This window comes from Neomonachus schauinslandi, chromosome 16, assembly GCF_002201575.2.
Source record: "Neomonachus schauinslandi chromosome 16, ASM220157v2, whole genome shotgun sequence".
NCBI lineage: Eukaryota > Metazoa > Chordata > Mammalia > Carnivora > Phocidae > Neomonachus > Neomonachus schauinslandi.
Window position 1 is genome coordinate 5,083,832 of NC_058418.1, and position 12,548 is coordinate 5,096,379.

The following is a 12,548-nucleotide window of genomic DNA, read 5'->3' on the forward strand; positions in this document are numbered from 1 at the left end:
CTGTGAAGAACAGACCCTTACCATAGGCATCTAAATGAGTGACCCAGACAAGTATTTCAGCACTGCAACTGGTTTCCACAGTACATAGCCCAACAAGGCAGTGAGTGGATGGAGGGGGTCCTTAATCTGCAGGTCCATAGTTTTCCAAATAACATACTGAACAGCTGGACCCTTGGCAGCAGCCCAGGTTTCCGAGATGTGACAATGAAGGAAGGACCTGCCTCTGATTTCGGTTCTGCAGAGGTGGCATGAGACTAACCAGATCCAGTGGCCCAGGGGACACCATTAGGTTTCAGCTGACCTAAACCATCAGTGATCAGGGCCATGCATGAGGGTTCCTAGGACCAGTGGCTTTGGCTACAATGTGGAGCTTAAAATTTCCTGTGAAGGGATAGGTACCACTTATTCCTGTCAAGCTGAGATGCTGCTGGAAAGAGTCAGCCTTCATTCTTGAATATGCACTTTCTATGGGACACGGGACTTTTGGGGCCCTTCCTACCCTGTTACAATCGAGTCCACGTTGACTCATTCCAAAACTGGAATATCAGGCCAGAGAGCTGATGTAGTTTTTGAATGTTGGTGAGGTCCGGAGCCGATGGCCAAGAAAGAATTCTTGAGACATCTTTGATGCAAAAAGGTGATTTTATTAAAGCGCAGGGACAGGACCCATGGGCAGAAAGTGCTGCTGCACCTGGACTGTGAGGGGTGACTATTATATACTTGGGAGTTGGGGGAGGTAAAGAAAAGGGAGGTTTTCAAAAGAAATTTCATACGCTAAAGAGGACCTACAAGATATTGGAGGACTTGCCATTGTCAAGTCAAGGTGGTTTTTCCCTCTAGCAAAGCATTAATATTAAGACACTTCCTTCTGGAAGTTAGGTTATTGGTAAGAATGCTTTTTTCTTGTAAATCTCTAAGACATTTGTAAACTGAGGGAGACTCACGTCTTGCAGGACTATAATCTCTATAATTAACCATTTGTTTTTCCTTCCCTTAGCTTTAGGACAGCAAGGGTTGTCCCAGTCAGGGTGAGGTGCAGGTAGAGAAGTGTTACTGGGACACAGAGCCTTTCATGTGCCACCAGTGGGGTAGGGTGAGTCTGAGATATGAATTTGGGTATAAGCTACCCAGCCTGTGGGATTCTCTTATACCACTCCATGCAGACTGAGGGAGGCCCCAAGGACCACATTAACTTAGCGTCTCTCTGTTACTATGGCAAGTCCCAAAGGCCAGTGCCTGTAGGGTTCAATTTGCGGGGTGTCAGCTTGTGCTTTGTTCTCAGCTTGCCTTCTGGTCCCTCATCACACTCACAACACATCTAAGGGTCAGTTTTGAGGAGAGCTCCCTAATAAGCTCATCGCTCTTTTGTAAAAAACTTTATTTAGTTTGGGTTTTAATCACTGCTATTTTATTTTATTTTATTTTTTAAAGATTTTATTTATTTATTTGACAGAGAGAGACACAGCGAGAGAGGGAACATAAGCAGGGGAGGTGGGAGAGGGAGAAGCAGGCTTCCCACCGAGCAGGGAGCCCGATGTGGGGCTTGATCCCAGGACCCTGGGATCATGACCTGAGCCGAAGGCAGATGCTTAACGACTGAGCCACCCAGGCGCCCCAATCACTGCTATTTTAAAAGGGCACGCCTGTTAGTTGTGTCAGGAGGTCCCAAATCCATACACCAAGTGGGGTTTCCAGGTGGAGGCTTCCTCCCTTTGCCAAAGGCTCCAAAGGACAGACTCATCCCTCACAGAGACTTGTGTCATCTCCCATATGCCAGGAGTCCAGTAGGGGCTGGGCCCCCTTTTACATGATGGGAAGCCAAAGAGACCAGGGTTTTCCTTCACTGTTGGAGGAAGAGGTGGCAGAGAGGTGATAGCCCCTGAGACAGGGCAACTGAGACTCAGGCCTCTAACTTGCCAACGGACAGAATATCACGTACGTTCTGAGAACCTGGTACATCAGAGGTTGACCTAAATCCTTACTCCCCTCAATCACCCCCCACCCCACTGGTGGCAAATGAAAGGCCCTGTGTCCCAGTAACACTTCTCTACCTACACCTCACCCTGACTGGGAAACTCCCCTCTGGCACTTCTGGGATGGGAAGCACAAGCCTGTGGCACCACAATGCCTATTACATTGTGAGGTAGAAACAACTGGTGTTGAACTTTTCCCAAAGGGTCCGGCTATGGCCTCTTTGTGTCCCCTCAAATTTCATATAGTGAGACCTAACTCCCAAGGCGATGACATTTAGAGGTGGGGCCTTTGGGAAGTGATTGGGAGGCTCTGCCCCATGAATGGGATTGGGGCCCTTTACTAAGAGGCCTGAGAGCTCCCTCGCTCCTCCCACCTTGTGAAGATCCCAGAAGGCTGCAACCCACAGGAAGGGCCTCGCCGACCACACTGGCACCCTGATCTCAGATTTTCATCCTCCAAAACTGTGACATATGAACTTGGGTATAAGCTACCCAGCCTGTGGAATTCTTTTTTTTTTTTAAGATTTTATTTATTTATTTGAGAGAGAATGAGAGAGAGAGAGAGCATGAGAGGGGGGAGGGTCAGAGGGAGAAGCAGACTCCCCGCCGAGCAGGGAGCCCGATGCGGGACTCGATCCCGGGACTCCAGGATCATGACCTGAGCCGAAGGCAGTCGCCTAACCGACTGAGCCACCCAGGCGCCCTGGAATTCTCTTATATCACTCCACACAGACTGAGGGAGGCCCTAAGGACCACATCAACTTAGCTTCTCTCTCTGCTACTATGGCAACTCCCAAAGGCCAGTGTTTGTAGGGTTCAATGGCTATCCCATCCTCCCTGCCAAGACTGTCAAGAAAGGTAAAGGGTGTAAGATGTTACTCCATTTGCAAACCAGTAAGTTAGCCTGCTAGTTGCATGGATGCTGGGAGAAGACATGAGAGTCCAGGGACAGAGACAAAAGGCATAGTTATTCATGAACAACAGGCAGCAAGAGTTTCTGGTTCACATCTCTTCCCTGTGCTTCCACAAGCCTCATGGAGGCCATGCAAAGAGATCCAGGTGGATGCTGCACATACAGTAGGTTCGTGTCACAGCTGAAGAACACTAAGCTTCAGAAAAGCCAGTCTTTTCAAGTGAATCATAAATGCACCTGCCCAACATTTGCCTCTGTACATCGGTCTAGTACATTGGTCAGGTAGTTAATCTGCCCTTTCCCCCAAGAAAGACAGCATTGCCATCCTCAGAGGCTGTTACACAAAAACCTTTGCAAGCTAGTCCAGAACAGAAGCTGATACAATATATGAAAAAAATTGAGAGGCTCAGGGAGAATTGTTCCCCAATAGGGTGAACCTTTCCCTTAAAAATTAGGTTATGACAGATTGAGTAAAAAGATCCATTGAAGATTTTTGATACCAAGACTGCCCTTGGTCATGTGCTGCTGTTGGACTGTGAAAGACCGAAGAAGTGGGAAGAAACACTGATTTACCAGGAGACTTCATGGGAAAGAGAGATCCAAGGGAGAGGTAAGTTAACCTGCGTGAGCAAGGAGAGGTGAGAGCAAATGACAAGAAGGAACTATATCATGGGGCACCTGGGTGGCTCAGTTGGTTAAGCAACTGCCTTCGGCTCAGGTCATGATCCTGGAGTCCCAGGATCGAGTCCCGCATCGGGCTCCCTGCTCAGCGGGGAGTCTGCTTCTCCCTCTGACCCTCCCCCCTCTCATGTGCTCTCTCTCTCTCATTCTCTCTCTCAAATAAAAAAAAAAATAACAGGGCGCCTGGGTGGCTCAGTTGGTTGGGCGATTGCCTTCGGCTCAGGTCATGATCCCGGAGTCCTGGGATCGAGTCCCACATCGGGCTCCCGGCTCGGCAGGGAGCCTGCTTCTCCCTCTGACCCTCTCCCCTCTCATGCTGTTTCTCTCTCTCTCTTTCTCTCAAATAAATAAATAAAATCTTTAAAAAAATAAAAAAATAACAAATCAAAAAAAAAAAAAAAGAAGGAACTATATCACATATTCTTAATGAAACTTGTTAGCTTATCAGAAGAAAACAGAATTCACTATCCACACATACAACAAATCAATTCTGTTGGGTTGCTGATCTAAATTTTAAAGTGATAAAAAGTTTTTTAAGAAAAGAATAACTCTGTAGTCTTAGAAGAGGAAAGTATTTCTTGAACAGAAGAGTAAACATTTTTTTTTAAAGATTTATTTATTTATTTGAGAGAGAGTACATGAGGGGGGGAGGGTCAGAGGGAGAAGCAGGCTCCTCGCTGAGCAGGGAGCCCGATGCGGGACTCGATCCAGGGACTCCAGGATCATGACCTGAGCCGAAGGCAGTCGCTTAACCAACTGAGCCACCCAGGCGCCCCCAGAATGTTAAACATTATCTATAAAGGAGGAAATAGCTATATTAACATTAAGACTTTGTCTCCATCAAAACACACACAAATGAAAGAGACACAGACAGCATGGGAGAAAGAGACGAATAAAAGAAACACGTCCAGCAGATATAAAGAGTCACTACAGGGCGGCTGGGTGGCTCAGTTGGTTAAGCGACTGCCTTCGGCTCAGGTCATGATCCCGGAGTCCCTGGATCGAGTCCCGCATCGGGCTCCCTGCTCGGCAGGGAGTCTGCTTCTCCCTCTGGCCCTCTCTCCTCTCATGCTCTCTCTCACTCTCTCTCTCTCTCAAATAAAAAAAAAAAAAAAGAACTAAAGAGTCACTACAAATCAATAAGAAAAAAGCAATAAAAAATGGACAAAATAAACTAACACATACTTGAAAAGAGGTTGCCCAATGTCTAATAAATATGTGCAAGGATGTTCAACTTTTATAATAATCAAGGAAATGAAAATAAAATCGCTACTTGGTGCCATCACACACCAACCAGAGGTTAAAAAGAAAAATGACAAAATATCAAAACGGTTGACAAGGATATGCACAAACAGAAAATCTCCTACACTGCTGGTGGGTGTGAAACTTCGTACAAACATTTTCCAAACCCCTTAGGCACCATCTCCTTAAGCTGCAAAGATGTAAAACTCTCACCCACCAATTCCACTGTTATTTATATAACCAACAGAAATTTTATGTGTGCCAACAAAACAGGGTCTGAATTTACATACCAGCAATATTCCTAATAGTCCCAAACTGAAAACCAGCCATATGCTAATTAACAGAATGATTAAATTAATTGTTTTCTATAGACACACAGTGGAACCGTATATGGCAATTCCAATGAATGATCAATAACAGCATGCAGCAATAAATTCACAAACAACAGAAGGAATGGCAAAAGCCAAATACAAAGAGTTACTGCTCTATTACATAAGATGCAAGGCAGGCTAAAGTGCCCTATGCTGCTAGATGTCAGAGCAGTGATGACCCAGAGGTGTAGTGACTGGTAAGGAGCACAGGGGTATGTGGGGGTCTGACAATATTCTATTTATTGATGTAGGTACTGAGTACAGAAATGTGATCACTTTGTGACCTTTTGAGGAGCAATGAACTTATGACCGGAGCATGTCTCTTTAAATTTTTCAAATCCGTATCAACACTCAGAAAGATGGGATATGGTAAATAGATTAGAATTGTCCATATACTATAAAGGGGGGGTAATAATATTAAATAAAATGACAGTGTGATTAGCTTTTAAATATATGCTGAAATTTCTAGGTATAACTAAGAAATAATGAGTATACAACTTCAAAGAAAAAAGTTCAGTTATAATATAGAATTATAATTTAGAATTGTATTTTAAATTCATAGAAAAGAAGTTAACACACATTAAATAAGAAAATAAACTCCACGGATACTCAAGTGTCTCAATTACTATATTAAATTTAAAGAGATTAATGATGCCTTTCAAAAATCAAGCATTTTTTACTATTGTTCATTGGATGTTTTCAAGAGATATGGCAAAGTAACAGAATTAAAGTAGAAAAATTAAAAATACATTTGATGGAATTTTAACAATCAGACAACTAGCATGGCAATATACACATCACATAACATACATTTTGAGTTTGTCATTATTGTAATTAGTACTATTTAAAATTGTTCTTAATATGCAACTTTCCAAAATATTAATTAACAGATAACAAACATAATTAAGTCTACATCTATATGTTTATATACACACAGATCAAACAGATATAGATACAGATATAGATCCCTACACACAACAATCGTAGGTAGGTGAATATTTATATATTTTTTCTTCATGCTTTGTGATCTAAAATGCAGTAAATATTTACGTGCCTCATGTGAGCTACAAATATGGATTCCATTTGTGGTACAAGGTTCTATATATTATCTATCTATTTATCTATCCACATATCCACTGGGTCAAATTACTTTTTTTCAAATTATTAAATTCTCATTACTTTATCTAAACTTCAAAATGTAAATACAGAGAAAGCTATATAAAAATCGCTCCTAAAATTGAGGGAAATTGAAAATCAAGGAGCCACAAACTCCACATGAACAGAATGGATTCAAGTCTCTCCCTTTCAAATGGTTCTCCCTTCAGGGCTCCAAATTCAGTGGAAGTCTCCACCATAAACTAATCTCATCACTTCAGAGACATAAGCGTTCACCTCCAAACCTCTTTCTTGCCAACAGGCCAAAATCACCTCCACAAAGGAGAGAAAGATCTGCCTTCTACAGATGCCACTTCCATGGAATTCATGGCTTTTGAAACTATCACAATCAGGGCGCCTGGGTGGCTCAGTTGGTTAAGCGACTGCCTTCAGCTCAGGTCATGATCCTGGAGTCCCTGGATCAAGTCCCGCATCGGGCTCCCTGCTTGGCGGGGAGTCTGCTTCTCCCTCTGACCCTCCCGACCCTCCCCCCCTCATGTGCTCTCTCTCTCTCAAATAAATAAATAAAATCTTTTAAAAAATAAAAAATAAAAAAAATAAAATTATCACAATCACCTGATGTTGTTTAAGAATCAGCTAAAACATAATTCTGTGCTCTCCACTATCCAGTCTAAACAGTCCATTTTTACCTGAAAATGTTTACACATGCTCATCTCCCAAGCTCCCATAACATCATACTTCGCATGAGTGACTACCACTTCTCTAGTATGAAATGTACAAAATTGTAACTGGCTCCCCAAAGCTTTACTCACTGACCGAATTTTCCCTCCAGCGCTATTCAGTTTCAGTGATGACCTGCCACATTCTTATCCATTTTAATACTCCTTTTCCTATAATTCTATGCCTACTTCACTTCTGGGAAATTTATTATGACAAATTTACATGACACACTCAAAGATTTCTCCAAATATCCAGATTGTTTCAGGACTTGGTGTTTATAATTGCGTAATTTCTGCACTCCTCCACTGATCAGTAGCAAAACTTCAATCCCATAAGTATTTACAAGATAATTATATAATATTTCATCAAAATTACTATTATAACTTACTGTTAACTTTTTTTATTGTTAACTTTGAAGATGTTCAATGTGATCTGTTTACCATTCTGGGATAAACCTCTCATAATTGTACTGGGGACACTGAGGAGGATGCGTGAATTAGCAAATGAACATTATGAAAATACATTCAATTTACATATTTCTCATAAGACAAAGGGATTTTATATTCCTTAACCAGAGAAAGCTCGGCATCAATACACTGCAGTCGCAGCCCATGAGCAAAAAGGGGCTGACAGTTGGGAAACACAGAGTGATTACTGAAGGAATGCTCAAGAGACACCAGTCGAGATTATCAAAAACAGACAAAATAATACGAAAGGCAGAGGAGAGGGTGTTAAAGTAGACAAAGGGGGCGCCTGGGTGGCTCAGTTGGTTGGGCGACTGCCTTCGGCTCAGGTCATGGTCCTGGAGTCCCTGGATCGAGTCCCGCACCGGGCTCCCTGCTCGGCGGGGAGTCTGCTTCTCCCTCTGACCCTCCCCCCTCTCATGTGCTCTCTCTCATTCTCACTCTCTCAAATAAATAAATAAAATCTTTAAAAATAAATAAATAAATAAAGTAGACAAAGGTATTCACCAGGAGAAGGATGGTTTTGGTGGCTGTGGACTCAGGCGATGATGGGGAGGAGACGTTGGTCCTAAGAACGTGTTGGACCCTCTGTCTGTGCCTGTACAGGATGAAGACCATGGAGCCGCTGGCCCAGATCATGAGCCCCAAACATAACACATCAGGGAATGATAACAATGCTGCATACAATGAGTCTCTGGTTTTGTCATGACAAACTGAAGAACAGCATCTGAAACTTTTTCTCTTTGTGATGTTTTTGTTGTTCAAAATGCTAGTCAGAAACAGGGGATACAGGATATTTACCAGTATCGCAAGACCCAGCACAAGACAGTTGAAGGGACAATGCACTTGAGAGCTTTCTCTTTAAGCGCTGCCCACCTGGAGTTCCTAGGGCTGATGATGAAGGCCTGGAAGACACTCAGGAGGCAGGTGGTGCCAATGGACACTCCCCTGCCCACCCCATGAACACAGGGAAAAAATATGCATCCAAAATCATTGAAGATGTGATACCACCCAAAAGATGACATTGTATTGGGTATTCCAAGAAAGAACAGGACCAAAATGTTGGCTACAGTCAGATTTTTGACAATCAAATCTGTGGACTTTGGCCTACACGCAGTGAAATAAAGGAGAAGATAATGGTAAAGAAGAGAGAAGTTCCCCAGGATTCCAACCACAGTCTGTATTGAGAAGATCACTCCTACTGCGAGATCCCTGGTGGCCATGCTGTCGGTTCTCAGTGACTGATATTTGTCTTCTGGGCTAGAGGATCCTGCGTGGGAATATCAGTTGTGGGCCACACGAATCACGTCAACTGATATTCCATATTCTCCACTTAGCAATACTTCCTACTTTGAGGGGCGCCTGCATGGCTCAGTTGGTTAAGCGACTGCCTTCGGCTCGGGTCATGATCCCAATATCCTGGGATCGAGCCCCGCATCGGGCTCCCTGCTCGGCGGGAAGCCTGCTTCTCCCTGTCCCACCCCCCCTGCTTGTGTTCCCTCTCTCGCTGTCTCTCTCTCTGTGTCAAATAAAGAAATAAAATCTTTAAAAAAAATACTTCCTACTTGGAAATAATACTTAAAGCTCTTCTGTCATGTAGGGCCTTCCAAGAGTTGCATACACGACCATTACCGAATACTTGCAATGTGTGACTCGCTGGTACAATGATCACACATGCCGTAACTTCTTATTTCTCACAAATTCATGAGGCACAAACTAATGCACTCCTCATAAAGATGAGGGCAACACAGGCACAGAGAGGCAAAGTGCTTTGTCTGAATTCATTCACTAATTAGGGTCAGCGTGGGGATTGGAACCCGGCCAGGCTGGTAACAAAGTTAGTGCACTGAATCTATAATATACAAAAATCCGTAATACACACAAAAAAGCACACAGTCAGCTGTGTGCTTTCAATAAACCAGATTTCAATTTAGTTTTATGTTTGCACCTTGTCACTTCAATTTAGATTGGTGGTATTTTATTTTAAATTTTTGCTAATGACAAGTTTTCACTTATTTATGAAGACTGTTTCTATAGCCAAATATGAACTTGAATAAAGCTTTAGAGATAGCAATAAACTGTAGATGCATTGATTACAGTACTACAAAGCTGCAGGAACCTGCCCCAGGACAAGCTGGATTAAATGAATGCAAGAATGGCTCAATTTTAGGATGACAACAGAAAGAATCATTTGCTTTCATTCCAGGAAGAAATGTACAAGGCACAGGAACTCTGGACAGGAAGCAATGGTATCTGATTACATTGTGTACACTAGAAAGAAAATTACTACAATCTTCAGATCATGTATATATCAATTTATTAATACCTGAGTTGAATAAAATTGGTAGCAGTAAAGCAAGCTTTGTGAAAGATTAAAATACAAGACACATGCAAAGTGGATATTAAGGCAAAAAACCTTGTACACTGCGTAATTGGTATAACTTTTTAGATTGGCATTATAATATTTAAAAGCAGCAGAAATATCACAAGATACGTCTGAGGTTAAAAATCTTCTCTGAAACTTCAGTTATATTTTTCTTAAATGCTGTTTCCCTAACTTTACTGGAAAAAGTCTCTCCATAGCTGATTGAGACACAATTATTTAATCTACTAAGAGCATCATAGATCCAGAGTTACAAAAAACACTGCTACGATCACACACACTGTTTCTACATGCAATCAGGTCATTACTACAGATTCATCCAACTCATTATTACAAGCATGGAGATGTTCTGAGTGTACCTTAGAACCTGACAATTTTATCTATGGTTCCTGTAACGTAGGCTGAACAGCAGACTGACTTCAGAACTACAGTCCTTAAGCACATTAAAAATCAGATTTCTTTGGAGAAAGTGCACACCTGAAATTATTATAACACTGTATGTTAACCAACTAGAGTTAAAATAAAAACTTTGAAAAATCGGATTTCACAACCACTTGGATGAAGACACAACAGTCACTGTCAGAGAGGATTACGCCATATTGCTTTAGAAGCCATCAGGGATGGGTGTTGGTCTAGCACCCACATCTCTCTTTACTAGCTCAGGTCCTGCCTCAGGATGTATTCCACCTTCATGCCTGTCTTTGGCACTGGGCCAGATTCATACACAGAAATCCCCCTTTGTCCAACACGTTCCCTTACCTGGACTCCTGATACGACTCCTTCCCTTACAGATTCTACCTGTCAGATATAAATATACAGAAAACCCACCAACGTCTTCCTGCTTCCCACATGGTGGGCTCCGAGGGATGGTCAGAGAAGGCAGCATGTGTGCAAGAGGGGCAGCTGGGCCCTGAGATGTGTGTTTATGACTCTGTGAGCTCCCCTCCCCTCCCAACTGCAATTATCATCTCACCTGAAACAGCGTTGGCACTGATAGGCTTGGGAACTGAGAATGTTTTGGAAAACTTTTTTCCCAGCTGCCAATTGCCAAGAACAACTACAAGTTTCTAGCTAGCACCCCTCAAAACACTACCAGTGTGTGGGAAAAGGACACAGAGCCTGGGGGAAATTAGAAGCATGGGCAGGAAACACGGGCACAGGACAGACAGCGCTGGAGAGGAGAGTGGGTATGAGGGATCCAAAGAGCCCAGGGGAAAGGGCCAGGGTGACAGGGTTGAGAGAGAGAAGTAAAGTTTTCCAAGTTATAAACACATGGCCTCTCTGGGGGAAGGAGGGACACAGTGTCTCACCTGGAACGCACTATTTGTCTGAGAAAGACATTTTCCCTTTGCTCTCCAATTCTCCAGGCCTCTTTCTCATTATCTGGAACAAACACATCTGTAAAGATGCCCTTTTTTGTGGCATCAATGTACCCCTTCTATTATGGGTTGCATTGAGTCCCATCAAAATTAATATGCTGAAGTCTTAACTCCCACTACCTCAGCATGTGCCCTTCTTAGGAAACAGGGTCATTGCAGATGGAATTGGTTAAGATGAGGTCATATGGAGTAGGGCGGCCCCTAATCCAACATGACCAGGTCCTGTGGGGAAGCCTGGAGGAACACCAACTTGATTGGCCACAAGCAAAGGACACAGAGCCAGGAGAGTGGCCTGGAGAGACGCTCCACCATGAACTTCAGGGGAACATGGCACTGAGGACACCTTGATCTTGGACTATTGGCCACCAGAACTGCCAGACAATAAATTTCCTTTGCTTCAGCCACTCAGTTCATGGTCCTTCTTATGGCAACCCCAGCAAACAGATACATCTTCCCTTGTCACCTGCCTCCCCACACGCAGAAGGCCCTGAAATGCAGAAAAGCCTGCCCTTCAATGTCCTTTGCCACAGGAGGGATTCAAAGACACAAACCTCTGATCTGAAGGTCATAACATGAGTTTCTCCTCCCCTGTCTTCAGAGACATTGCCCTTCTAGAAACATCCCAAATCCTGCTACAGCACTAGGGATGGGCCTGTACCAATTCCTCCCACAAAACCCATGCAGAGGAGACCCCTGTTGTGTCCCCATGGGCCAGAGCTTTGGCTCCACTCTTAGAAATGTGTCCTGGAGACACACATGCTGACAGATGAAAATGGGGGAGTGAGTAGAGCATGAGCGACGGTGTTTCTGAAACTCCCCAGGTGATCCTAACTGGGAAACCAGTACCGAGGACCATTTAGCTCCACGCTATTTCTCAAATTGTAATGAGCCTGGGAATCATCTGCGCATCTTCCTAAAAGAGCTTCTTTGGGATATTCCACTCTAATAATAGGCTTCTGATCCCCTGCATCTGAGAGCTGACTGGGTTCCTCCAGGAGCCTGAACGTCTGTGGATACACCCTCTCCCCAGCTCACTCTGACAATCAAACCACGTCTCCTGCTTCTCCCTTCCAGGGAGAGCTCATCCACACATCTAGTGCACCGACATTCCCTCATAACCTTTGCCTCTGCGCTGATTCACTCAGGAGGTCCCACCAACATCTATGTGTGGAAGTTCTGCTCCAATGTGGTGCCTGAGTCTCAGGATGACAGATACAATTGGAGAAACCCACACTGAGGGACATTCTGCAAAACAGTGACAGCATTCTTCAAAACTGTCACTACCACTGAGGACAAAGAGAAAACA

At 43.6% G+C, this 12,548-nt stretch overlaps 1 protein-coding gene across 1 annotated transcript; it reads right to left on the minus strand.

The window, feature by feature from the left end:
- Positions 1–7,545: 7,545 nt before the first annotated feature.
- LOC110573002 (vomeronasal type-1 receptor 4-like) lies at positions 7,546–8,748 on the minus strand. Its single transcript, XM_021681458.1, is given in 3 exon segments — positions 7,546–7,752; positions 7,967–8,289; positions 8,292–8,748. Coding segments are annotated over 3 exon segments (942 nt in total). The 5' UTR covers positions 8,704–8,748.
- Between the last annotated feature and the right edge of the window lie 3,800 nt (positions 8,749–12,548).